Source organism: Colossoma macropomum, unplaced genomic scaffold (genome assembly GCF_904425465.1).
Source record: "Colossoma macropomum unplaced genomic scaffold, Colossoma_macropomum, whole genome shotgun sequence".
NCBI lineage: Eukaryota > Metazoa > Chordata > Actinopteri > Characiformes > Serrasalmidae > Colossoma > Colossoma macropomum.
The window spans coordinates 11,846,474-11,870,828 of record NW_023494798.1 but is presented as its reverse complement, the minus strand read 5'-3'; the positions used below and the strand labels follow the sequence as shown (position 1 = coordinate 11,870,828).

Below are 24,355 nucleotides of genomic sequence, written 5' to 3'. Positions count from 1 at the left end.
GCCATGCTTTGTGAACCCTAATCATAATCATCCATGGCTTTCATGATACACAATATGTATGAGACATTGTTTTTTAAATCGGTTTACTGACCTCATCTGCTGAAGCTCAGAAATGTTTGAAGCTTCACTCCTAGACACAAAGTTGAAGGCTTCAAAGAGAGATCTCTTTCATATGATGCAGCTACAGCATGTATTTTACAGTTTGTTAAAAAGTTAACAGAAAATTAGTTTTTCCATCTTCAACGAGGTCAGAAACGTCCACTTCAAGCATGGCACTGAACTTCTAGCTGAACAAACAGCCCTATACTCACGGTAGTGTCTTAAAAGAACTGTCTGCAGTTGTTAGGAGTATCTTCAGACTTGCCAGTATTGGTCTCCAGATCAAACAGTTGGGTTTGATAGCATGTCAAAGTTGACTGCTAGAACTGAGCAGTCCATGACTTAAGTACTGAGTCACAAAATGGGCAGGGGGGTAAGTCATGCTCATCTGGAATGAAGGAAGAAGAAAAAGTACCCAGGAATCAAAGTCAGTGTGGTGGTAATACGGCTTTACTGGCTCAGGGCAGGCGCAGGCGCAGCCACCACTCAGAATCGGTGCTGTCTTCATAAATTAAACTTAAAGCTTCATGAGAACAAGACATGCAACACAAGGATATAACCAACTATGCATTACAACGTAGCACCATTAACAAAGCAGCACCACAATTTATTCAGTTGGTTAAACAGCCAAACATCCAGTCTGTATAAATGACCAAAGCTGGCACAAACAGAATAGCAGATGTCAGATTACAGTAAATGCCTTCTTTACTATTCCTGTCTCATACAATGGGTATATTGGTAGATACCAATCAAGTTCTTGGAGCCAAAATGAATGATCAAACATTTTAGTGAACAAAGTATTTTCTATTCCAAAACATCTAAGGTAAAAGAAATAAGTGTAAAATATACAACATAATAATCCAAGCACAGGGACCAAAATTCAAAAAACACAATGGAAAAATTACAAATGATCCATATTTGTGGTACACAAAACAAGAGCTAGGTCTTAAATGCGAACTTGGAAAAAACAAGTTTAATAGAGCGTTTATGTGCAAGCCTCCAACATTCACGTCTGTATGATTTTGATGCTTAACCCTGATCAGTATCAAACATTTCTAAAACAGTATTTCAACACCATCAAAACCATGTGATTTTTTTTATTTTACACTGCAATTACCTGCCTAAAACTGCGGTATAAGATTAAGGTTAGTCTCTGCTGTAGCTGACAACACGAGGGGTGTTCTGAACAGATACGTGATACAAAGTAAACAAAAATTCAAAACTATTTGACCACGGACCATATGGTTTTTATTTATGTTTTTTTTTAAAGAGATGATGCGCAAAAGACATACTGTCATAATATAAATGGCTTAAGGAAACAAAATTAGATAAATGTGGGTCTTACATGGAACCGATATCTGATGGCCAACACAACTGGTAGTTGAGAACCTTGGAGCAAATAGGCATTTTAATCCAAATAGGCATGGCTTTCCTCAGTAGCATGCTAGTATTCTCAAATTAGTACATCCCTAATAGCAGCTCAAGATCCCCACAATCAACAAATTTGAACAGGAGTAAAGCCAGACATTATTTGCATTTAGGTTAAGTAGGGAAAAAGACAAGGAACCAGACTGATGGAGATGAATCTGAGAAAGAGGAACGACCAACATAGTCTACCAGAACTACTCGCCTTTTTAAACGGCACTCACACTACTTGGGAGAACATCTTGACAGGAACAACCCCAACAATGACCAAATCTATTTATAGCACTTCAAAAAAATAAAAATACTTCTGTATCACATCTGGCCACCCCATTTAGAGCCTTCCCTAACAGCTGAAAAGAAAAACTGCGCAGGGATCTGACATTCAGCTCGAACAAAAAAAGCTATATGGCCCATGTGATGGGGGATCAGGGATTACCAATGAGCAATAAGCTGATAAGGCACTTTCTGTAAAGGTGTCCTTTCTCCACTGAGCAAGCAGTATCCTCTCTTTCTGACTTAATAGCATTTCCAAGCGTATTAACGTTGCTCAGCTTGAAACAAATACAATCAGTCAGCTGAGCTGAACATCACTACTGGTTTCTGTCGGTTTGCTCAACATCAATCAAGCAAAGCGGGGCCGAGAGAACAACAAAACTAAATCTATGCGATGAAAGTGATGGAGACAGTGCTCTTGAGGGAAGGTTGCAGACAGAAGAAAAAAAAAACATCACAAAGACCACAGAGAACCAGCATATAAAAATAGCAAGATAATATCAATGCAGATAAGTGCCATATAAATGCCTGCCCTCTGGAGACCTAATCTGAGCACTGCAAGTTAACAAACAGTCAAATAACTTTTTCACTGTGAAATCTAAGAGCTTCTACATAAACCAAATCCAAGTGTTTCTTATTGGCAAACGTTTTTTTTTAACATGAGAAACAGCTGACAAGGCAGGACGGACCTTTTTACCCCTTTTTGCAATCATTTGTGGTCTAAAATGATGCAAAATGTATGGATTACTTCTCCAATGCTGGCTGCGGTCAGATATGGTAGTTTAACCTGAACATAACTAGCTTTTGATTAAGGAGTTTTTAAACAAAAAATCAGTGCTACAAGTCTCATGGTCTTGTGAGGATAACATAGAAGCTCCAAATGCACAAAAATAAATCCTATGTCTTGTGTAGAAGAACTTTTTTCCACACTATGACAAAAATGGAGCTCAAACAACAACACAAAAAAAGCTGGATCAAGAGTGCCACAAGGGTTATCATTTGAAAGAAGAGGTACAACTCTGAGGGCTCAAAAGGAAATGTAATGCAGTGTTATCATACAGAAAATGACAAAGTCTCTGGGTCTGGACTAAAACTCCCATCATGCATGCCACTCAGGGCTGTCTGCGCTACTGAGCAAAGCGTGGTCAGCTGTACAGGCAGAGGGGACAGTGCAGAAGCGCATGAACGTCTCCAAGACTGCAGAAGGAGGAGCTGAGGGCCATCAGGGCAGCCAAACAGGAGTACAGGGCACTAGTGGCTGACCAGGCCCTGTAGCATCATCATGAGGCGACGGGCACGCTTGCTTAGGGGGCTGTGGGGGTCCTGCTGCAAAAACTGGAACAGCTTCTGCCGCACCTGGGACAACACCGCGCTCATGTGGTCTCTGGTGACCGGGTCCCCGTGGTCCAAGTTCATCACTGCATCCTCAAGATAACTATACATACAGAAACAGTTATATCAAAATTAACATGACAGTCAGCATGCCATCACATGTCTCATAACACAGCAAATCTTTTCAGTCTAAATCTCGTCATGATGTGGTAACGCTCATATCACCACCCATGGACGTCACAGCATCAGAAAACTCTCAAAGGATACAAAGAAGCTGTTGATGTTCTTAAAACAATGGTCTGACCACCCCACAGCCCAGAGCTTAACATCACTGAATGTGTTTGGGATTACTTGGATTGTAAGCAGCAGCATATGCAACCAACTTTTAAGACTGAACTCTGGAGGTGGGGAAAAATCCCTGTAGATTTCTTTGAAAACAAAAAGAATGGAAATGGTAATACTGAAAAATAATGCAACACTGAAATGGCATTTAGTTGTGGAGGCTTCTGTGTAATGCTCTGTTAAATGTGTTGAAAAATGAGTTAATGGTCATTTTGACTGGACATTAAAGAAATAAGGGATGGTCTCTTTGCACAGTACTGTTTTATAGAAGTAAAACTGTGAATAAAGCCAAAAAGGATTAAATATTGGTACATGGCTGACATTAGTGGTACTATAACTCAAATATCAAGTATCAGTATATCATGAAACTCCTATCATTTCCATCATGTTTTTCTGGTAGAGCAATCTCCTTTAATCTCTGCTTTTCAGATCGTTATTAGTTTGCTTTGAAGCCTAATCTCATTACTTTCGAGAGGCCCTTTCCACTGAGACAGCACTCCAGCAATTAATATTGAATTGGAGAAGCAGTGGTGATCTTTGATATGCCCTGATTAAACACACACACACACACACACACACACACACACACACACACACACACACACACACACACACGCCCCCTTAGCATAGAATCCACAATCTTTTAACAGCTGTACTAACAGAGGCTGTTTGCTGCTTCTTAAATGCTATTCTGGGACAAAGCATTTTTTTTCTTTGTCTCTCTAGACAGGCAGGGCTTGATAAAACCTGGTAAAGGATTAGTAAAATGCCACCTGTCCAAATGGGGGAAAAAATTCACCATCTGCCTTTCAAGTGTAACGACTTTACTGTCCGATACTGTGGTGGCTCCCTCATCTTCCAGAGCATGTTACACAGAGGTCATATTAATTACCTTACAAGCACTTGCTAAGATTAAAGTGTCAGATTAAAACCTTGACATTCTCAGTGCTGTGTGCCATGTCCTGTTCCAGATGGCTAAGCTCAGAGGCCCTGTATCAGACTGTTCTGATTCCACATCTGTAGGGCCTGTTCCAATGCATTTAAACCCTTGCTGCTGTGTTCTCAATGGTAATCTTCAGGCTTAAAAGCCATTAGCCTCTCACGTTGTAGAAATGCACTGTTCACATTTTGACCCTGTGGCTCACATCAACCCCTCCTATTCAGCAGCCGATCTAATTAAGATAATTAAAGAAAGCTAAAGCATATGGCTCAAAACATTTTCTATTGAGCTCCTCATCAAATACAGAACCTCTACCACATATCAAGACTACCACGGGCTGCCTTTAATATCTGTTACAATCTTCCACATCTTAACTTCAGTGACACTGTTGTACCTGCATAATTAGTACCAATGCATACATGATAACGCATGACCATATGGGCAGTATCACACAGCCACATCCATGAGAGGAATTCAGAGATGGCCTTCGCTTCCATAGTAGAGCAGTAAAGGGACTTGGCGGCATGTGAAGAGAACATTAGGCTGTGATTGGAGGGAGGCCGGCAGTTCTCCCTCAGCACACATATCTAGCCTGGCCAGCCTGGAGAGATCTTTAATAAGCCTAGCTCAATGCAACTCAACGCAGCCTGCCCATCGTGCCTGGGATATCCAGCCCAGCAGCCATTTATTCAAGGTCATCGTCAGAGTGGATTGAAGGCTACTTTGCCCTATACCTAATTTACAAAGTGTCAGAAAATCCACATAACTGATATATTTGCCTGCACACAAACACAAATTTTGCCTTATGTGAGAGGGATGTCCCCTCTTGCGTAAATATTTGTAAATTAACCGGCTACCATGTGTTCAGAGCCAATGGCAGAATAGGAATACAGAGAGACTGACCTGATCTTGAGGTCGGTGCGTGTGGCCAGGCTGGTGGAGAGCTGCTGGATGAGTGAGAGCAGTACGGCCTGGTGCAGGGGGCATGGATTCTGGCCAAACACCTGCTGCGAGTCAATGGTCTCGCATACATACAACACTAGGTTTAAATCAGCTGCAGACAAGGCCTGGAGATAAAAGAAGACTGAGGTTCATAAAATGATTATGATACATTTGCATATATCAATAATACTAAGCTGAAATTTAATAAACTTAACTGAAATTGATCAAAAACATCGTTCTGTTCTTGGAGGCCCTTACTCCAGCACAGTTTGATGATTTCCTTGCTCAAGCACTCTAGATTCAACTAGATGCAACTTCCAACTAATAGGTTTTGCAGGCATGTTTGAGCAGGGCCCTCCAGGATCAGAACTACAGGCCTACTCTGTGGTTTCTGTCTGTCCATGTATGTTGCATAATATGCATCAAAACCATTTTTCTGACCTGCTGGAAGGCCTCATTGAGCTGGCCCTGCTGCAGCAGTTGCAGGATGCTGGCCTGCTGGGCCTGGTAGTCAAGGTGGGCAGTGGGCACAGGGGTCCCAGCGGCTGAGCGCATGGCCTGCATTATGCTGGAGGTGACTGCTGCCTGCTGCTCCTTCATGGCCAGGCTCACCTCACCCTTCACGATGCGCTGCACCTGCGTCAGGATCGAATCCTGCAGACTGCAAACACATCATAACACAAAAGATCATGGTAAGCTGGCAAGGCTAATGTATGCATCGCACTTACTGGCAACATCAGCTTTCAGTCACTACGTACACAGTACAGTCCTTTTGCAAAACTGCACCAGGGGAGTTTGTTAGGCTACAGCCAGTACCTTGTACTTCACAGTGCAAATATGTTGCTACATAATGCTTTACACAGAATCTAAAATAAAAAGCCATTTTTATTTTAAAGGAGTCAAGGAGAGGAAAGAAGGAAATGATGTACTGATATAAACATAGTTTACATAAGTTCAGTCTAGAATATTACAAAGAACAATATTCATATTAAAAGTCAAACTGCTGGCTTAAAATGTGAGAGGATGATAAAGCGAGTTCAGTATTTACAGCTGAACAAAACCACATAGATTTACACTCTGAAATGGCTCCAGATGGAATCACCGGTTTAGTATTCATAAAGCTGATGCAGTAATTACTTAAAGCTGTGCTAACTGAATACAAAAGCAAATTAGTACAAAACTGCAATTATAAATTGTTTTTGCAACCACAGTACAAACACTGGAAGGGGAGATTTTAATAAGTGTCTCCAACTTGAGTATAATACTACATAAAGCAAAACGCTGTGAGAAAGACAAACAGGCTTTATTGGCAGAAATTAAATCCAAACTTAAGCAGGATTCTGCATACCAAATATTTACGCATTGCCTTGAGCATCAAATCAATCCGCACCTCTAGAGCAAAGATTATCATGAGAATGGAAAAGACAAAGGAAGAAAATCTCAGTGTGCTTCTAAGCAGTGCCCTTCACTGAAGTTTCAATAAGTTTTGATTTCTGACTGAAGGTGGAAATCAAATTTCCACTACATGCGGGTGTGTGTGTGCGCATGACTTACTTTCCCACGATCATGTGAAGCTGGTGCTGAACCTCAGAGCGCACACTGGCTGCTACAGTGGTGGCCAGCTGATCTTGGGAACTCTGTAGTGTGTCAATCATCTGTTGTAGCTGACCAATAATAGGGTCTCGTGTATCCTGCTCACGCTGCTTCCTGTTCTTGACATGTGTCTCCAGCTGCTGAATATCTGTTGAGAATGAGAGGGATTAGTAATGCAATCCACTTAAATCATAACATCATTACAAAGCAGACAGAGAGAGAGAGGCAAGGAGAACAATACTGACTCCACCATAATAGGTCAGTGTTTTAATTCTCCTGTCTAACCTCTTGTAAAATTCTCTAAAACAGGGGATTTCAGATAAGACCATGACATACCATCTGTTCGATTCCCCAATATACTTATTACGTTTATCTTTCCACTTGGATAAACAAATACCAAACATCCCACAGCAGGCCCATGCAGCCATGCAGGCTTTGCTGTGGATTTCAAAGGGAGTGTTCAGGTTTGTTGGTTCTTACACTCGTGGGTTCCCTGTTTAAAGCTGTCATTGATCTGCTGGAACATGGATTGGCAGCCACGCTCGAACACAGGGAGCACAATGCTCTGGAAGGCATCTTTGTAGGCTGCCTGGATGGGACCCTGCATGGCCTCGGCTGCAGCCCTGCCAATCGCATCCGTGGTATTCTGAGAAGGAAACAGCAAAAAAGGAAGAGATGTGGTTTCATCCACTTAGAGCAGGTGCGTTTCTCAAATAAACAGTTAATTACACCGTGGGGTGAAAAAAATTTTTTAACTGTCCTGGTTCTTGGAGGTATTATAATAATATAATTGGTCAGTATATCGATGTATTGCTTCTGGAATGTGACCTGGTGCACAATAACAAATACTACAGGGCACAATACATCTAATTCAGCTTCTGCCAAAAAACAAGTCATAACACAATTGAATACACTTCAGTCATTACAGGAAAACAAGAATTTTCTCTTTTAAATGATGTGAAACATGAACTGTACTTATTATGACCAGGGTTATAACTCCAGGTTGACTATGAGGGTTTTGCAAGACTTGCAGTGTGAGAAAATCTTATGAGACAGACCTTAGACTTGACAACTTTGATGACGTTTTCCTTTAGTGTTCCCTCCACAGCGGTCAGCTTAGCAGCAATAGTGTTACTCATCTGCCCAGTAACAGGTTCCAGACTCTTTGAAATGGCTGCAACACAGTGAACAGTAACATTACAAACATCACTCCATACAAACAAGGTCTCATAACCTTCCCTTTAATAATTTAGTGGCTCTTATTGCAATTTGAGTGCTTTCTGTGTAGTGCATAGGACTGAGGATGAGAACTACTAGAGTGCATATCAGAACCAGGAATAAAAAAACATGATTACTTTTCCTTATTAAAGGGACGGTTGAGCCAAAATACTAAGAGCTTCATTTTAACCAGCACTATTACCCCCAATCAGCTACAACTGTTAGCCTCATGAGCATTCTTGGTTCAACCATCCCTTTAAATTGACAGAGAAAAATGTCAATAGCTAGTGGAGCACTGAATGGTAACAGTCAGCAGATGGCTCTTACTCTGTGGAACGGTCTTCTTCATCTCCTCGCGCAGCACTTTGTCCAGGCGGCTAGAGAGCGTGGTGCCCAGAGTATGGGCCAGCTGCTGGGCCATGTGCTCCTGAAGCTGTTGGCTACGTCCATGCCCCTCCGCCAACACCCGCTCAATTCTCCTTTCTGACACAACAGTCAGTCATGGACCAACCACCAAACATTGTTTGAAACCAATCCCCAAGAAAGGCATTAAAGCAGAGTAATTTAACTTTAATATATTAGCCTTCATAACAGGCTTCAGAAGTTTGAGTTTTCTGATTCATCATTATATTATGCATTTTTCAAAGCATTAATTAAAAGCAACTGCCACCAAAATCAAAACATACTGTACAATACAGTGAGTATATTCTTCTCTAAAACATTAAAATAAGATCAGAAAACAGAAAGAGGTCTTACTTGATTATTAACTGCATAGTGCTTTCAGGCAAGGTCTCATTAGCCTAATTTATCTTCACTCTATAGCAATTTTGTAAGAAACCCTTCTCACAGGCTCCCTCTAGTGGAAGGATACGTTCCTGCTCCTGCTGCGTTAGCAAGACATGCTCAACGTGGGCCATAATGGAGCTCTGAACAGCGTCCATGTGGCCCGTAACCCTCTGCAGCAGCTCCTGTTGGCTCTGTCGCAGCTCAGCCAGCTCCCTCTGCTGGCTCCTGAGCAGCAGCAGCAGCTCCTCCTGTACCTCTGCGCTCAGCTGGACCAAGAATATAGAGACACATACAGACTATATGCCAAAGAGACTCGTAGGGCACTTCTGATCCCAGAACACTTATGAATTATGCCGGAGCTCATCTAGGTCTTCACAGGAATATTAACCACGACTCTGGAAAATCAGCTTCCCTCGATAGCTTTAGATTATTGACTTTAATAAGTTTGCCCTCATCTCTGTTCCCTAATAGAGCAGAGCATATTTCTGTGTAACGAAATCAAAATTAAAATTGAGTATAGTGTCTGGAGCAGGGGTTTTGAAGTCCTGAAGGATCGGTGTCAAGTGCAGTCTGATGATTTTCCTGCTGAATGCACCCGGTTCAACTCAGCAGTTAATTACCAGATTTAGTGGGTGTGTTAGAGCATTGAAATCGTACCAGAACAAGAGCTATACACTCCTGGTCTAGAAATTATGCAGGGCGAGTAATGTGAAGCAGCAACAACTGCAAGACAACTTCTACCAAAAAACAAGTCACAACACAAGTAATTCATTACACTTCAGTCATTATAGGAAAACAAATTTATAACTCTGAATTCCTCTACTCCTCTTGGCTACATTTTGTAATGTAATGAAATTTGTAATGATCTTACCTGGTTATCCGCCTGTCTGCATTGCAAAGACTCACTAGCGGGGAAACAAAATTGACAAGTTAACAGCTGGGGTACTTGGGCTTCCCATCATAGTAACCTGCACAAACACATACTGCAGCACTCGGCAAAGTTATGTTTTGTATGTAAAAGTTTCACACTGATGCAGGCAGCTTACCCATCATCTTTCTTGCTCTTGCGCTTGAGTTTTGGCGAGCCTCGAGGTGAGGTCTTCCAGTCCTTCACAGGGAGCCTGTGAGAGGCTCGAGAGCCGCAGTTTCCTGAGGATGATGCCAGACTGGCCACCTCGTCATCATGATCACTGTCCAGCAGTACAGTCATGGCATGGAAAATCAGTCACACTAACGTTTATTCAAGTATTACATTACAGACATTTTCATTAACAAATTCTATTTCGGGCGGTTACATTTTAATTTTAATCATGGATGTCAAATGACTGCAGAAAATTAATTAATTAAATCACAGTTAAGTAGGTTTGTGACTGCAGTGATGGTTCAAGGAAGTAAGCAAGCTGGCTGGATTGTATTTCTATCAAAAACAGATTGTCACATTGAATCAAATAAAAACATTCTGTATGTTTCGTTTCAAGGCCTGATGACTCGTTTTGAAAAAGACAAAGGGATTATGTGCTTTGCAAATGAAAGTAAGACTATATGAATCTGTTTTATAAAATGCACTGAAGCTACTACATTGAGAATGCTACACAGGCTGCTTGGTGGGTGCCATGTTACCTACCTCTGCTCTGCACTGGCATCCTGGCTGTCATTCTGGGTAAGGTGGTAGGTGCGTCTGTGATAGGGGGATGACATGTGCCTTTCCTTCAGGTCCTCTCTAGAGCTGGAGATTATTTTTGACTTTATTGTTAATATTTCGGACTTGTTCAGCAGTCCTACTACTGTAGTAAAGAATCTATATGCTCCACAAAAACCTTGAAAAAAACCAACTAATCTAGGATTTTGCTGTTATGTGGCCTAATGGTGTATTTTTGCGCTGGAAAAACCTTAAATTTAACAATTCAAAGTAGAAGAGAAAGTAAACGTAAAATTATTTCATGTTATCTGGAAAGCTGTTTATCATGAAATCAAGTTCTCTGTAAAGTCTCTTTCCCCATTTCTACTCCCAATTATCACATCAAAACCTGGTTACTTGTCAATCATAAAATTCTCGTTTCCTACCAGTCTCCCAGGCCATTGTCCCGCAGACTGTTGCGCGTTTCACGTGTGATGTCCGGTGCTGCGGGCCAGCTGTGGTTCGCTCCGCTATCAGGGCAAGAGGCGGCAGCTGCTGCAGCGGCATTTTCCTGTGACAATGCTGTCTCCAACAGGGATGGTGTATTGCTGAGTCTCTGTTCACTGTCCCCGGCTCCTCCGCCCAGTTCCAACGGCAGCAGGTTGTGCTCGGAGCTGTTGCGGTTTCGTGGCGAGAGCAGGTGCAGGGCTGAGGCGGCCGACGCCATGCTGTCCGCATGGAGACCCTGGAGCGGGTCGCGTGCCTCAGCAGCTGATGTGCCCCCCAGACCTCTCTGTAGCGTCTCTGAGGCGATCTCTGGGATGTCCTGTGACATGGCTGTGGAGGCGGAAGAAATGACGTCTGGGGAACGGGCCCTGGTGGGGGAGGCCTGGGGCAGCATGATGGGCTCAATAGCCTGAAGGTCCAGGGAGAGGGGAGGGTTTGGTGAGGGCAGCACCTGCGTAGGGGGGAGCGGAAAGGGGAGGGGAAGCACATGAGTGTAGGAGGCTGCCTCACATAACAGAGAGGCCTCGCGCAACAGAGAGGGTGAGCGGACAAGTGGAGGAGAAAAACCCTGAAGTGTGGTCAGGTGAAAGGCACATGAGGCGAAGAAAGAGGGTGCCGAATAGAAAAAGGGTTGAGGGTGTGTTGCCTCCATTAGATTAAAAGGCAGAACTCTAAACGCAAGAGCCAACAGCAGACATATGTTGCACAGGAGAATTTCTCAGTTAGCTAGATAAAATGCCAAAAGGTGAGATTATGCAGTACGAACATCCCTTACTTCTCCTCCTCTCCTCCTACAGGCCAGTTCTGGCCATCTGTCTAACTCAGGAATCCTGTTTTGTGAAATAATCCCTACCGGCCGTATTACAAAAAACTTCCTATCCTTATTTAGTCCTAAGTTAAGATCTGGTTAGGTCAAGATAAATTTACTCTCACAACTGAAACTAATATTTGGTAATGTAAATAAATGCAACCACATGCTATTCTCTTTCATTAAACTGTCCAAGAGTAAAAGTGGAAGCTTAAACTAGAAGTTAGGACACAGTTGGGACAGTATTTAGGAAATTTTGTCTAGTTAGAATACTTTTGCAATACTGTTTTCTTATCTGCAGTTAGAATAAGATTATGAACTTAGGAACGTTTATTCTGTAATAACTACTGCCCTAGATTTTCAGCCTTAGCTGAAGTTGGCATAGTGACTAAGCAGATAAGATTTCAGAGTTTGGAGGTTTCTGTAACATGACCCTGGGACACAATGGGTTTTTGTATATTATTATTTGTAAACAGTGATATCAAAACACCATCTCAGGTCTAAATGCAGTTACATCCAAGAAAATAATGACTGTATAAATTCCCTAAAGTCAATAAACTAAATTACTTTCACAGGCTGTGGCTTCTTTCTTAAATGTAACTTCTTTATAACCTTTACAAGGCACAAATCAACATAGGAAAAAAAACTTCAATTTATGATCAGCCTGTTGGCGTTTCAGTACATGGTGCTGGCTGGATAAAGTACCTGGATGTTTTCACCAAGGCTAGAGATGAGGATGGAGCTGGACCTTGGGCTGCTGGTGCTGGCACTCAGGGCAAGGCTGTTGCTGGCTCCATCTGTACACAGCTTAGGGCTCTGGGTGAGGTCCTCTGCAGTCCTGTAGAAGAGCCAGAAGACACTGAGTTTAAAATGATCTTTATTTATAAAAGGGAAAGGTTAACAAAATAATACTAACATGACTAACGATGACTGGCACTGATATCACAGCATTAATCAAGCATTAGTTACAGCATCACTGTATGGGTGAAGCATCCCTTCAAAACACATTACAAATACATTTTACTCTTGAACCAACACTTTAATCTGAGAACTAGCTATGCTGCTTGTGATAGGGCTTGGTACCCACCTTGCGCCACTGTCTGAGCTGCTCATGGCTGTTACTATAGTCAAGCTGCTTGCACTGCTGCCAGGGGAGGCTGGCACCTGATGGTGAATATGGACATCATTATTAAAAAAGCATTCTAAATGAATACATATTTAACAAGAATAATAAACATACAATTATCCTTCGTTTAAAATCAAAGATATGAATAATTTTGATATTTGAAAGGAATTAATAAAGTTTAGAGCAATAGAGAAATCTGTCCCCCTTTGCTATCACTAAGTTATATTTCAATCAGCAGGAAAAACTTTAAATTTTTAGACTCCAGTTTAAATAAAGTAATAAACAAAGCTTATGGACCATGGCTAGTGAACAAGTAGCTTACAGATGCACTGGGGGTCATAAAGGCGTCCGGTGTCATAAGTTTGGGCATGGCTGAGCCAGCAGGACTCAGGAAATCAGCTGGAGCCGGCAGAGCAGGGATTTTACACAGGTCGCTCTGCGAGCCACTCCCACCGGATTCCTTATCCGAGCTCAGTGCCTCAATGCTCAGATCTGTGAGAGGATCCGCAAAACCTGCAGAGCATAAACAGAAAAATCAGAGCAAAAGACATGGGCACATATCCCACACACTGCAGAAAATCCTGGAACTAAGCTCCACTCAGTTCAGGTATTACGAGGGAGAGTAGCGGTTAGAGCCAGGAGAAAAGTAATCAAGTGTGCATTAAGCTGCGGCCGTACCAAAGCCATCCTGGGAGCCGGAGCATGGAGGCATGAAGAGGGAGGCAGCAGCACCCTGGTTGGGCTGGAACCAAATCTGCACGTCCTGGAGGGACCTGTGGGCCAGGAGCCAGTATTACAGAACTGCTGTTCGTTCTCACTGTAAGTTTACAGCCAGAACGCAATGAAAATTTCATGACTCTGCATGCAAGGATTAGAATTAATATCCACTAAATGTAAGCAAAAGCCCTGAGCTGTACAGGCTAATGAGAATTTTATTTAGAATGCAAGGCCTCGGGGATAAACATGATAGTTTGGCTCAAATTCTGTAGAAATAATGGGCAATCCAATCAACTCACTTTGTATGCACGCAGTAAAGCTTGATCTGGATTCCTGATTTGGACGCAGAGGGTCCCTGGCTTCCTTCTGTGAACACAAAAAAATAAATAATTTGTCTCTCCACAAAATCTGCAGTATAAAATGTTTTTTTGACAGAGATTAAAGCTAGCTTTGAAATAAATTCACTACCAAAAGGGAGCCTTCCTCCAAAATGCTTTTCAGTCTGGCACTAAACTCTATATAATTCAATGTACTTGTAAAATATAAAAAAAAAAACATTTATTAGTTGGTTAATTTCTGCCTTAATTTGAAGCAAGAAAACAAACACTAATGACAGCAATAAATTAGAACTAACCTGCAGTCATGCTTTCGCTCTCTTCATCTGGGGGAAGGACTTCAGTGTGGCGCAGGCGGGCATGACTGACGTCCTTGACACCAAAGCTCAGTACAGGATGTGTGAGCAGGAATTCAGAGACAGCCGTGAAGCTTGCACGGCCTTTGTCCTGATCCTGGAGCAGTTCCATTACATACAGAACCTGCAGAGTCAAGAGTGCAGATCCAGGATTAGTCTGTGCCAGGAGTCAGCAACCCAAATGTTGAGAAGACTGTTTAATACCATTTATTGTTAAAACTGTGTTAGAACGGTCAGCAAAGCTTGTTTTACCACAAAGGAGAATTATTTTATTTTTAATTAAAAATATGATTCTGCTGTGGAGCCGCAACAGGGCAGTAAAAGATCCGCATGTTGCTGACCCCTAAACTTTGCCCTTGAGATTCTAATGAGAATGTTTTTTAAACAGCAGTGCTGCAGGTAAAGTGGTACAAAGCCACACATTACAGAAACATAATTGCTTTTTATTCTAACGAAGTAGCATAATATAACACTGTTTACCATCACATCACAGTTACTGACTTCAGTAGGATTTCTTCTGTTAATTATATGTTTGTAAACAGTACATTTAAAACAAATTTTGACTGTGAAACTGTCAAAGTTAGTACACAGCAAGTGCAAGCAAGTTGTACAATGCTTTTTGTTTCTGGACTATAGGTTTCTACTGATTAGTTTCTAGTTTCTATAGGCTGTAGCCAAATTCATAATTTTAATCAAACATAACCAGCTATGTCTTCTCACGACTACTGGTTATCACCCTTTTCTTTCAAATTCGCACTGGTTATAGAGTGTAAATTGGAAGGTGAACTATATGTCCAAAAGTATGTGGGCACCCTCCTAAATATTGAGTTCAGGTGATTCAACCACTCCCATTGCCAATAGTTTAATAAAATCAAGCACACAGCCATGTAATCTCCTTTGACAAACACTGGTAGAAGAATGGGTTGTGCTGGAAAGCTCCATGACTTTAAATGCACTCTCATAGGAGTGCCACAAGTCAGTTTGTGAAATTTCTACCATGCTAGATCTGCCCTAGTCAAGTGTAAGTGCTCTTACAGTAAAATGGAAGCATCTAGGAGCAACAACAGTTCAGCCACGAAGCAGCAAATCATACGAACTCACAGAGCGGGCACCGAGTGCTGAAGCCAGAAGCATGTAAAAAAAAAACAAAAAAAAACGCCTATGCTCTGTTGCATCACTCACTCAGAGTTCCAAACTGCCTCTAACAGCAACATCAGCACTGTGTGTGAGAACTTTCATGAAAAGAGTTGCCATGGCCAAGCTGTCGTACACAAGCCTAAGATCAATATGCACAAAGGCAAGCATAAGCTGGAGTGGTGTTGAAATGTGTTCTTTGAAGTGATGAATCACACTTCACTATCTGGCAGTCCAATGGACAAACCTGGGTTTAGCTGACTCCAGACCTACCTACCCAAATGCACAGTGCCGACCGTAAAGTTTGGGGGAGGAGGAATAATGGTTTGGGGCTGTTTTTCAGGGTTTGGGCTCAGTCCCTCAGTCTCAGTGAAGGATAACGTTAATGCTACAGCATACAAAGAGCTTTTAGACAATTATATGCGTCCAACTTTGTGGAAAAAGTCCTTTCCTTTTCCAGCATGACTGTAGCCCTATGCACATAGCAAGGTCCATAAAGATATGATTTAACAAATTTGATGTGCAGGACCTGCAGTGGCCTGAACAGAGCATTGATCTCAACCCCTCTGACATCCTCCTTTAGGATAAACTGGAACATCATTGCAAGCCAGGCCCTCTCATCCAACATCAGAGTCTGACCTCACAAATGCTTTTTTGACTGAACGGGCATAAATTCTCAGAGGCACATTCAGAAGATCCGAGTCTGTAACAGGCTCATACAGGTGTGAAGGTCAGGCGTCCACATACTTTTGGCTACTGTGTAAGTAACCAGTAGTGAGATGACCATTCTCAAAATGATCCCATTACAGTTTAAGAGAAATAACTTGTAAAAACTGCACAGGATTCCTTTTCTGGAGCAATTACTACAACACTTAACAGACACCATTATATCGACAGGTAATTTGATCCCAGATCAGAGAAGACAGTGGCAGATACTTAAAAGTTTAAACTTTAATGTAATTAACAGCAAAAGAACGGCCCCCTCTGTTGACAGTTCCTAAGACAGCATTTCAAAATGAATATTTTGCAGAGAACAATCCGTATAAACAGCAAATCTCCTCTTGTCTTTGGCTCTACAGTGATGCTTATAACTTTAAAATTTCATGCCGTAGTGCAGGTACTGCAGTTTGTCTAGCAAGCCACGTTAAATGGCAAGCCATTAAAATCAGTGTGAGTGAGTGTGTTTTCACAGCAGTGGTGTGAATAATAGATAAGAAGAAGGCACAGACCTTCCTCTGCACGTCTGTGAGGATGAGGTACTCAGCAGAGAGATCCAGACTAGCTTTCAGACTGGGCAAGACACTTGAGTTTAATGGGTCAGGACTAAACCTGGAACATAAAAAACAACAACAAAAATGCTGGCTGAGAATGCTCATGGCTATCAAGGGAAATACCTGCAGTTATTTTGGAAAATCTTCCATCTTGCAAGTGACAGAAACTTTTTAAAGGTTACCTAAAAGAATTTTGAGTAATTGGCTTCTCCAAAACTAGGAATGACACATGTAGAAAATGTCTGAACTAACAACAATCAGCATCTTAGCGCTTATGTAAACTTTTGTCAAGATTTTCTTGTGGAAAATGAACAAACTTGATAGTCTGGAGGCAGGTCCATGATACTGTGCACCACATCTTCAGCTCCTGGTTCTGATCTGCTCCTGTGATTAAGAACCTCCAGAATGGCACTCTACAGTGCAGCAAAAAAGAGCAAATGTGAGCAGTAGTCAACACAAATAAAGCAGCATGGATTCTATGGTTGTGCAATCAAAAACTACAAATCCTGCTTTCACATTCCCCACCACCAATAAAGTAATTCTCTTGTTATTAGTTTCTAATCAGGATTTGAAGCTCCTGGTGATTGAGCTGGAGCTGCTAGGTTGTGCAGGGACTCCACAGTCACATACTCTGGGTCTTGCTTTTTGTGGTTGTCACAGAAGAGGAGGCAGGAAAGAGGCCTTCCATTATGGGGCAGCCACTCGTGTAGGCATCTTCAGGAGAGAAAGGTTTGAATTGAATCATGAGAGAATTGCAAACTGACCATTACAAATTCAAGCAGAAACAGAATCCTACTCAAACAGCACTTATCAGACAAACAACATGAGAGAACTAGAATAAAAACTCCATCAAGCTGTATTTCCAAAAAGAACATCACGCACAAACAAAATTATAAAAGAGATAAATATTACATCTAGTCATTTACCAGGTGGTAAACTGACAAAAGCAATTAATCAGCTATAATATATCTTCCTTCATAAAGCTAACTTAGAGAACCATGGCAGTAAATTTGGTAGGTGTACCTAGGTTGGTCCTGTCCTTCGATGTAGATTTGCCAGAATTTTACATAACCATCGTGACTGGCTGTGGCCAAGACGGTGCCATCAGGTGACAGAGCTCCCTCGCTGATGCGCTGTACAAAAGCAGAGTGCATAGTGAGCAAAAAGCAGTGATGAGCTGCACCACACTGTAATCAAAGTATTCATCAACTCATCAGTGAAGATGAAAGCATATAAGCAGCTAATAAGTTGGGAGATTAATGCCTACCGCTGTGTGTCCTTTAATGGTTATGAAGCCTTCTTTAAGCTCTGTGGCATCCACAGGCCATGTGCTGTTGCTGGAGCGGAGGATATCAAGGTCCCAAACCTCTGCCTACAGGCAAACAAGCCAAATGAAGAGATACTAAGTCAAGAGACAGCTTTAAAAAAAAGACTCAGATGACAATGGAAGTCGACTTTCCCCCCCGCAATTTCTTTTTTGATGATAACCATACGGTCCTACATGAATTTACTATTGATGGTCAAATTAAGAACAATGATGGTCATTTTGATTGAGAGATTCCTGCAGTTTTATATTTCCTCGTTAAAACCTGTCAGGAATAATGAGGTGCAAAAAGCACAGTTTGCGATCAGCAGGTTGTTTATTCTGCCATGGTTACACCACTGTCAATCACCACAAAGTCCTTGAGAAATAGGGGTACAACCCTTGTTCATAAAGCAAAATCAAAATTTCATCTTGATGAATCAACAAGCAATTTAAATAATCCTATTAAAATTTGGAAAACCATTACGTCTCTATCCTTCATCCGCTTTGTCCTCCAATATATTTTATAAACACAATTTATGTTATTTTCTGAAAACTTGATAGAGAGATCATCTTTGCCACAAATTAACACACTGCTGGGCAGACCAATAGAATTAATTTCATCTTATAAATATTTGGGTTTTATATTAGATGATAACCTGTCTTTTAAATTGCATGTGGAACAATTGATAAAGAAGTTAAAGTTGAAGTTGAGATTTTATTTTAGAAACAGTTTTTGCTTTACTCAACAGGCACAAAACAGCTGAAGTTACCTTTTTACCTGTTTTAGATTATGGTGATATTTTCTTATAGGTATACTTCAAAGACAACGCTGCACTCACTGGATTCTGTTTATCATTCAGCATTAAGATTTACAACAAGCGCTAGATATTCAACTCATCACTTTAAGAAATGGTTGGATGGCCTTCACTTTCAGTGCAAAGACAAATTCATTGGATAATTTTTGTCTATAAAGCAATAATTGGTCAGCTTCCTTCATATTTGTCTGCATTCATATCAACAAATAAGTCCTGACGTAGTTATATTCAGCTGGATGTTCCGAGAGTACGGTCTGAATATGGCACGGCAGTTTTTACTTACAGTGCTCCATCTGCATGGAATGATCTGCAGAACCATTTGAAACTGGAGCAGTTTATTTCCCTGCATGAATTTAAGATAATTGTTAAAGAACTGCATTACTCTGTTTGTTCCTGTTTTTAACTTGGTTTTGACCCTGATTTGATTCTGTTGGTGGTGGTTGTGTTGTTTTCATTGATTGTTGTGCTGCCCTCTTGGCCAGGGCTCACTTGTAAAAGAGATTTTTAATCTCAAATTACCCTGGTTAAATAAAGGTAAAATAAGAATAATTAATTAATTTATTTATTTAAAAATACCCACACAGTCCTATTCAGCCAGCACAGCTGTGTTTCTAGCTTTTAAGTCTATTTGAAATAACAACAGGTTTCAGTTACACCTTTGGCTAATAATCAGGTCTTATACCTTTAGAACAATTTGGATATTTTTAATATCTGCTATAGAGTTAACAGTCCCTTTAAAGTAAATAATGAAGAGCATGTATGGAACCACTGTTTACCCTGTCCTCATGCAACAGGGCCAGGGTCTGGCATGAGTCTTCCGGGTTTTCCTCATTGTCCTCAGGGATGAAGGGGCACCAGATGAGCCTGCGATTAGAATTCAGCGGCGTGTCCTCAGGCCTCCGGACGTGCACAATCACTTCATCTCTGAGAGATGTGGTTAAGGTGCAACAAGGCAGTATTTCCTACCTTTCTAACAAACTCGCAAAATTCTATTAATGAAATTTACTCACTTTAAGATGAAACAGCCCTAAAGCCTAGGTCAAATGAGTGCAAATGGTCAAATATTCCAACTCATTCTGGTGAAGAAAGATACTGTATTTTGCTGTCGTGGCTGGTGAGCTGCCAGATGAACATGTTCCCAGCCTCATCCACACAGCCCAGCAGGTTAGAGTCAAGGTGCGCAAAGGCTAGATCTGTGACTGCCCCAGTGAAGCCCTTCAGCAGGGTCCGCTCTGACGAGCCCAGCCGCAGCACCCGGATCATAGAATGGTTGTTGGTGCCTGCAAATACACAAGTCAAAATCTGTATATAACCTCTACAAAGAGTAATATTTCCAGCTCATGGATCACTATAAACCTTGATTTAACTGAATAATAATTGATAATTCTATTCACTAATATTCAGTTACTATTATTTTTAAAGTAACTACAAACAATAAGGAAACAGAACAATGAGGATATTGAGAAGTATATACTGAAAAACTAGTTACACTAATTTATCAATAAATGTGTAATACACTAATAAAAACAAAGCATTAGTACAGAAGACCTGTAACAGAAGTGCATCAACGGGAATATAAGGTCATTTAAACAGTGCAACTAAGCATATTAAAATGAGTTTGCAACTTAAGATGGTTGAAAATAAACCACTTAATAGCTGTTTATAATTTAAAAAAAAAATGCAGGCATGGAAATCAGGGTGTAATTTTATTTTACCTGAAACAAGCTACAGGCTATTCTACCACAGCTAAATTCAGTTGTAATTTCTAAACACTGCTTCGGCTTGCCTCAGGCACTCTAATGTTATTGCATAACACAGAAATACAACTACACCATCGGACTTGATGACAATAATTGTAACTTTCTGATAATCTAATCTGATTCCAAGACCTTTTTTGTTCCCATATATACACTACATGGCCAAAAGTATTTGACTTTAAACATGGCACTGTCATCTTTAAAAACAAGTCGGGCTGTGAAATTTCTGCCTTGCTATACCTGCCCAAGGAACAACAGCTCAGCCACAAAGCAGAAGACCACGCAAACTCACAGAGTGGGGTCGGCGAGTGCTGAAACACATGGCATGTAAAAATTCCAAACTGCCTCTGGAAGCAACATCATTACAAAAACTGTGCATTGAGAGCTTCATGAAATAGGTTTCCATGGCCAAGCACATGCACACAAGCCTAGAATCACAACGTGCAATGCCAAGCATTGCCTAGAGTGGTGTAAAGCATCCCACCACTGGACTCACGCGAATCTGAGTTTGGTAGATGCAGAGCCCTACTTACCCAAATGCACAATTCCAACAGTAAAGTTTGGTGGAGGAGGGATAATGGGATAGGGCAGTTTTAGGCCCCTTAGTTCCAGTCAAGGGTGATATTAATGCCACACCATACAAAGAGACAGTTAGACTTTCAGACAATTATATGCTTCCAACTTTGTGGCAACAGTCTGGAGAAGGCCATTCCTGTTCCCACAAGCCCCTGTATGCAAAGCAAGGTCCATAAAGACATAGCTTGACAACTCTGGTGAGGAGAGACTGCAGTGGCTGTCCTCACCTTAACTCCACTGGACACCTTTGGGATTAACTGGAATCTCGATTCAGAGGTTAGTGCTTGACCTCACAAATGCTCTTTTGACCAAATGGGCAAATTCTCCTAGACACCCTTCAAAATTTTGTGGAAAGCCTTCCAAGAAGAATACTGGCTGTCATAGTCGCAAAAGGGGAGGGACTGCATATTAATGCTCATGGTTTGTCCCACAAGCTCAAACAATTGCCACAGTCATGTGTGTCCACATACTTTTGGACATAAAGTGTATTTCAAACAGCCAAGTCTGAGTGTAACATCAGCAAGTATGGGGGAAAGGATTTTGTCTGTAAAGTGTCTGATCGATAGAAAACTCTCTGCCACATTAAAACATGCAGACAAAGTTATCTTGGTTTGGACACTGCATGACCTTATCTAAAACAGGTCGATACTCAATTCACATAGCTGTGCAAGAATTTGAGCTGAGCAGTATAGACGAAAAAAACCCACAAAATCAAGCTAGCCAGCAACTCAGACTGGCAAAGTTTGCGCACATGCACTTACCTCTAATGGCATATGCCAAGTATGCATTAGACACTGCTATTAGATTGCCGTAGTAATACTTGTGCTCCCAATCATATTTCGCCACTGGCTGAATTTTAACCTGCAAGAAATGAGCAATAATTAAAGTTCAGCTTTGATATATAGTATCAGTAACGGATAAAGTTTATAAAGCAGAACTTTCAAAAGTATTAACTCACATACCTTGTTGCTCCCTCGAGCTTTACTCTCAATACTAGAGTCACGGCTGGCGATAATTTCCACATTGCTAGAAGTGATGGCAATGCATGTAGAGCCATCATCCCCGGACAAGGAACTGGAGATTAAATGATATTTATACATTAAGGAATCAATAAAGATGCCATTTTGCACTCATTACAAATGTGTGGTTCTGACAAACGCAATACACATACAGACCCACACAACTTAAAGACTAAGACATCTTTAACACAATCATTATCAAACACTTCATGAGAATTAAAGTCAGTTATTATTTATTGAACTATTAAAATGCAGAAAAAGCCACAAATTTCTCAAATAGAAAAGAATAAACTCGAGTGCTCACATTGTCTGAATGTCTTGTGTGTTCATTTTATCTGAGTTGTGAGCTGTTGGTTCCACCACTGCAGTCCGAACTCCTGTTCCAATAAGATCAGCTCCCAGCAGTCCATTCAGCTCTCCATTAAAGGATGTTTTCCTTTGGGTCTCTACTGCTGAAGCCTCTGTGAAAAGAGCAAACAAGGTTTCTCTCAGGTACCGCTACCAGCACCGCACTCACAGACATCACTTCTTACTTGTCATTTGACAGCTAAAGATTTCAGTTTCAAAACTATCTAGCCAGCTAAAAGAGTTTCCCGAATTCCCAAATGCCACATATCCATTTGTAACAATTTAGAATATTACAAGATTTTGAAAAGAATACCAGCTGATGATCAGTGGAAAACTATACTCTTACTTTTCAAATAAACATGCAATTAAACATAATATAGCACTGAATATGTTAAACCCCTTCACAAAAACATTTAACTGGGAAAAAATATTCCTGAAAAAGGTCTATAATCTGCTTTGGAACCAAACCCTTCAATTCCAGCAATTTCTCTCACTCACTTCACTAAACCTTTAACCTACCTGATCAAATAATGACCAAAGGAACCAAGCCAGTGAAAAGGCTTTTCTTCATAAATGGAAAGATAGCTACCTAGCTCCTAGAACCACATACCTAACTAACACTTTATTTAACAAGAAGCTTTTAGATAAAAAAAAATGAGAAAAGTCATAAAATAACGTTTTCATAAAAGGAACGCTAGCTGACTAATTGAACTCTATGAAATATAATGCTGTCCTTTTACTTCTAAAGTTTAAAGATTAGCTAGGTTATCTAGCGTTACAAATGAAAACATGACAGAAGGCAAAGAAAACTTCAGCTTACATAAAACATCTTAACAAACGTTATTTATCCACACGCTGTACATGTGAATTTAAAATTTGCCTCTGTAAAAATCTAAGTACTAAAACTTACACTGACTTCACGATTACATTTCACTTTCCACTACAAGCACTTGCCTGAAATGATTTCGCGAAGCTTATTTAAGTAAACGGGAAACTCTAGACCACAATTCACGTAAGACGCTTTATGCACTAGTCTGTTTTAACAAGCCAGCCAATTAGCTAACTGACTAACGCATCCGAACTAACGTGTTTTGCTATTGCAGATGTTAGCTTGTTATGCTAGCAGGCTAAATGCTGGCGTTAGCTTGATTTAGTCCAGTCAGCCTGGTTTGTTCCTCCTCTCGTTCAGCCGTGAACACACAGAACAGTCAAACAGTTCGCTGTAATTTGCGACCTCGACAGATGTATAAGTGTCCACTTCATGTGATGGAAAGTAAGCTGTTATTGTGCAGCAGGAGCTAAAATAAAGGCGCGTACGCACCAGCCTATCTCACTGCTGAGGCCTAGTTCATATGAGTGAGGGCGCTAAAGCTAAGCTAGCTGCAGCTAAAGATGACCGAAGTAAAGCTAACGCTGCTAGCGGAGCTCCACCTGCCCCTTTCCCCGGTAACCTACCGGCTGAATTAGTGGGTCGATCCAGCTTCAGGATGTCGCGAAGGTGCTGGGTCGCGCCCTCTATATCTATGTTGGAACTGGAAGCCATAAGGTAGGGAGCGGGCTTAAATCTCTGAAATTCGACAAATATCCACTTTAGTTTTCTCCGTGTTCGCCCCTCCGAAAAGCTCGCAACTGTGTTTTGACTTCCGTTGGTGCTCCTGCTCTTTCACTCCCGCCACTGAGCGCGCTGATCTTTCAGTTCCGTCCTCACACGC

The 24,355-nt window shown here is 41.2% G+C and overlaps 1 protein-coding gene across 1 annotated transcript; it reads right to left on the bottom strand.

The window, feature by feature from the left end:
* Positions 1-904: 904 nt before the first annotated feature.
* On the bottom strand, positions 905-24,324 carry edc4 (enhancer of mRNA decapping 4). The gene is made up of 29 exons (XM_036584845.1): positions 24,099-24,324; positions 22,600-22,756; positions 22,239-22,350; positions 22,038-22,137; positions 20,037-20,223; positions 19,720-19,867; positions 18,090-18,194; positions 17,846-17,955; positions 17,453-17,536; positions 17,140-17,235; positions 16,781-16,880; positions 14,361-14,541; positions 14,026-14,092; positions 13,688-13,782; positions 13,332-13,522; positions 12,971-13,047; positions 12,589-12,721; positions 11,015-11,526; positions 10,575-10,676; positions 9,997-10,140; positions 9,822-9,855; positions 9,036-9,216; positions 8,492-8,647; positions 8,005-8,120; positions 7,427-7,592; positions 6,908-7,094; positions 5,795-6,014; positions 5,315-5,478; positions 905-3,232 (listed from the first exon to the last, which is right to left on the bottom strand). Exons 1-29 carry the CDS (start codon positions 24,184-24,186, stop codon positions 3,049-3,051), a joined length of 4,197 nt encoding a protein of 1,398 aa, XP_036440738.1. The 5' UTR covers positions 24,187-24,324; the 3' UTR covers positions 905-3,048.
* Between the last annotated feature and the right edge of the window lie 31 nt (positions 24,325-24,355).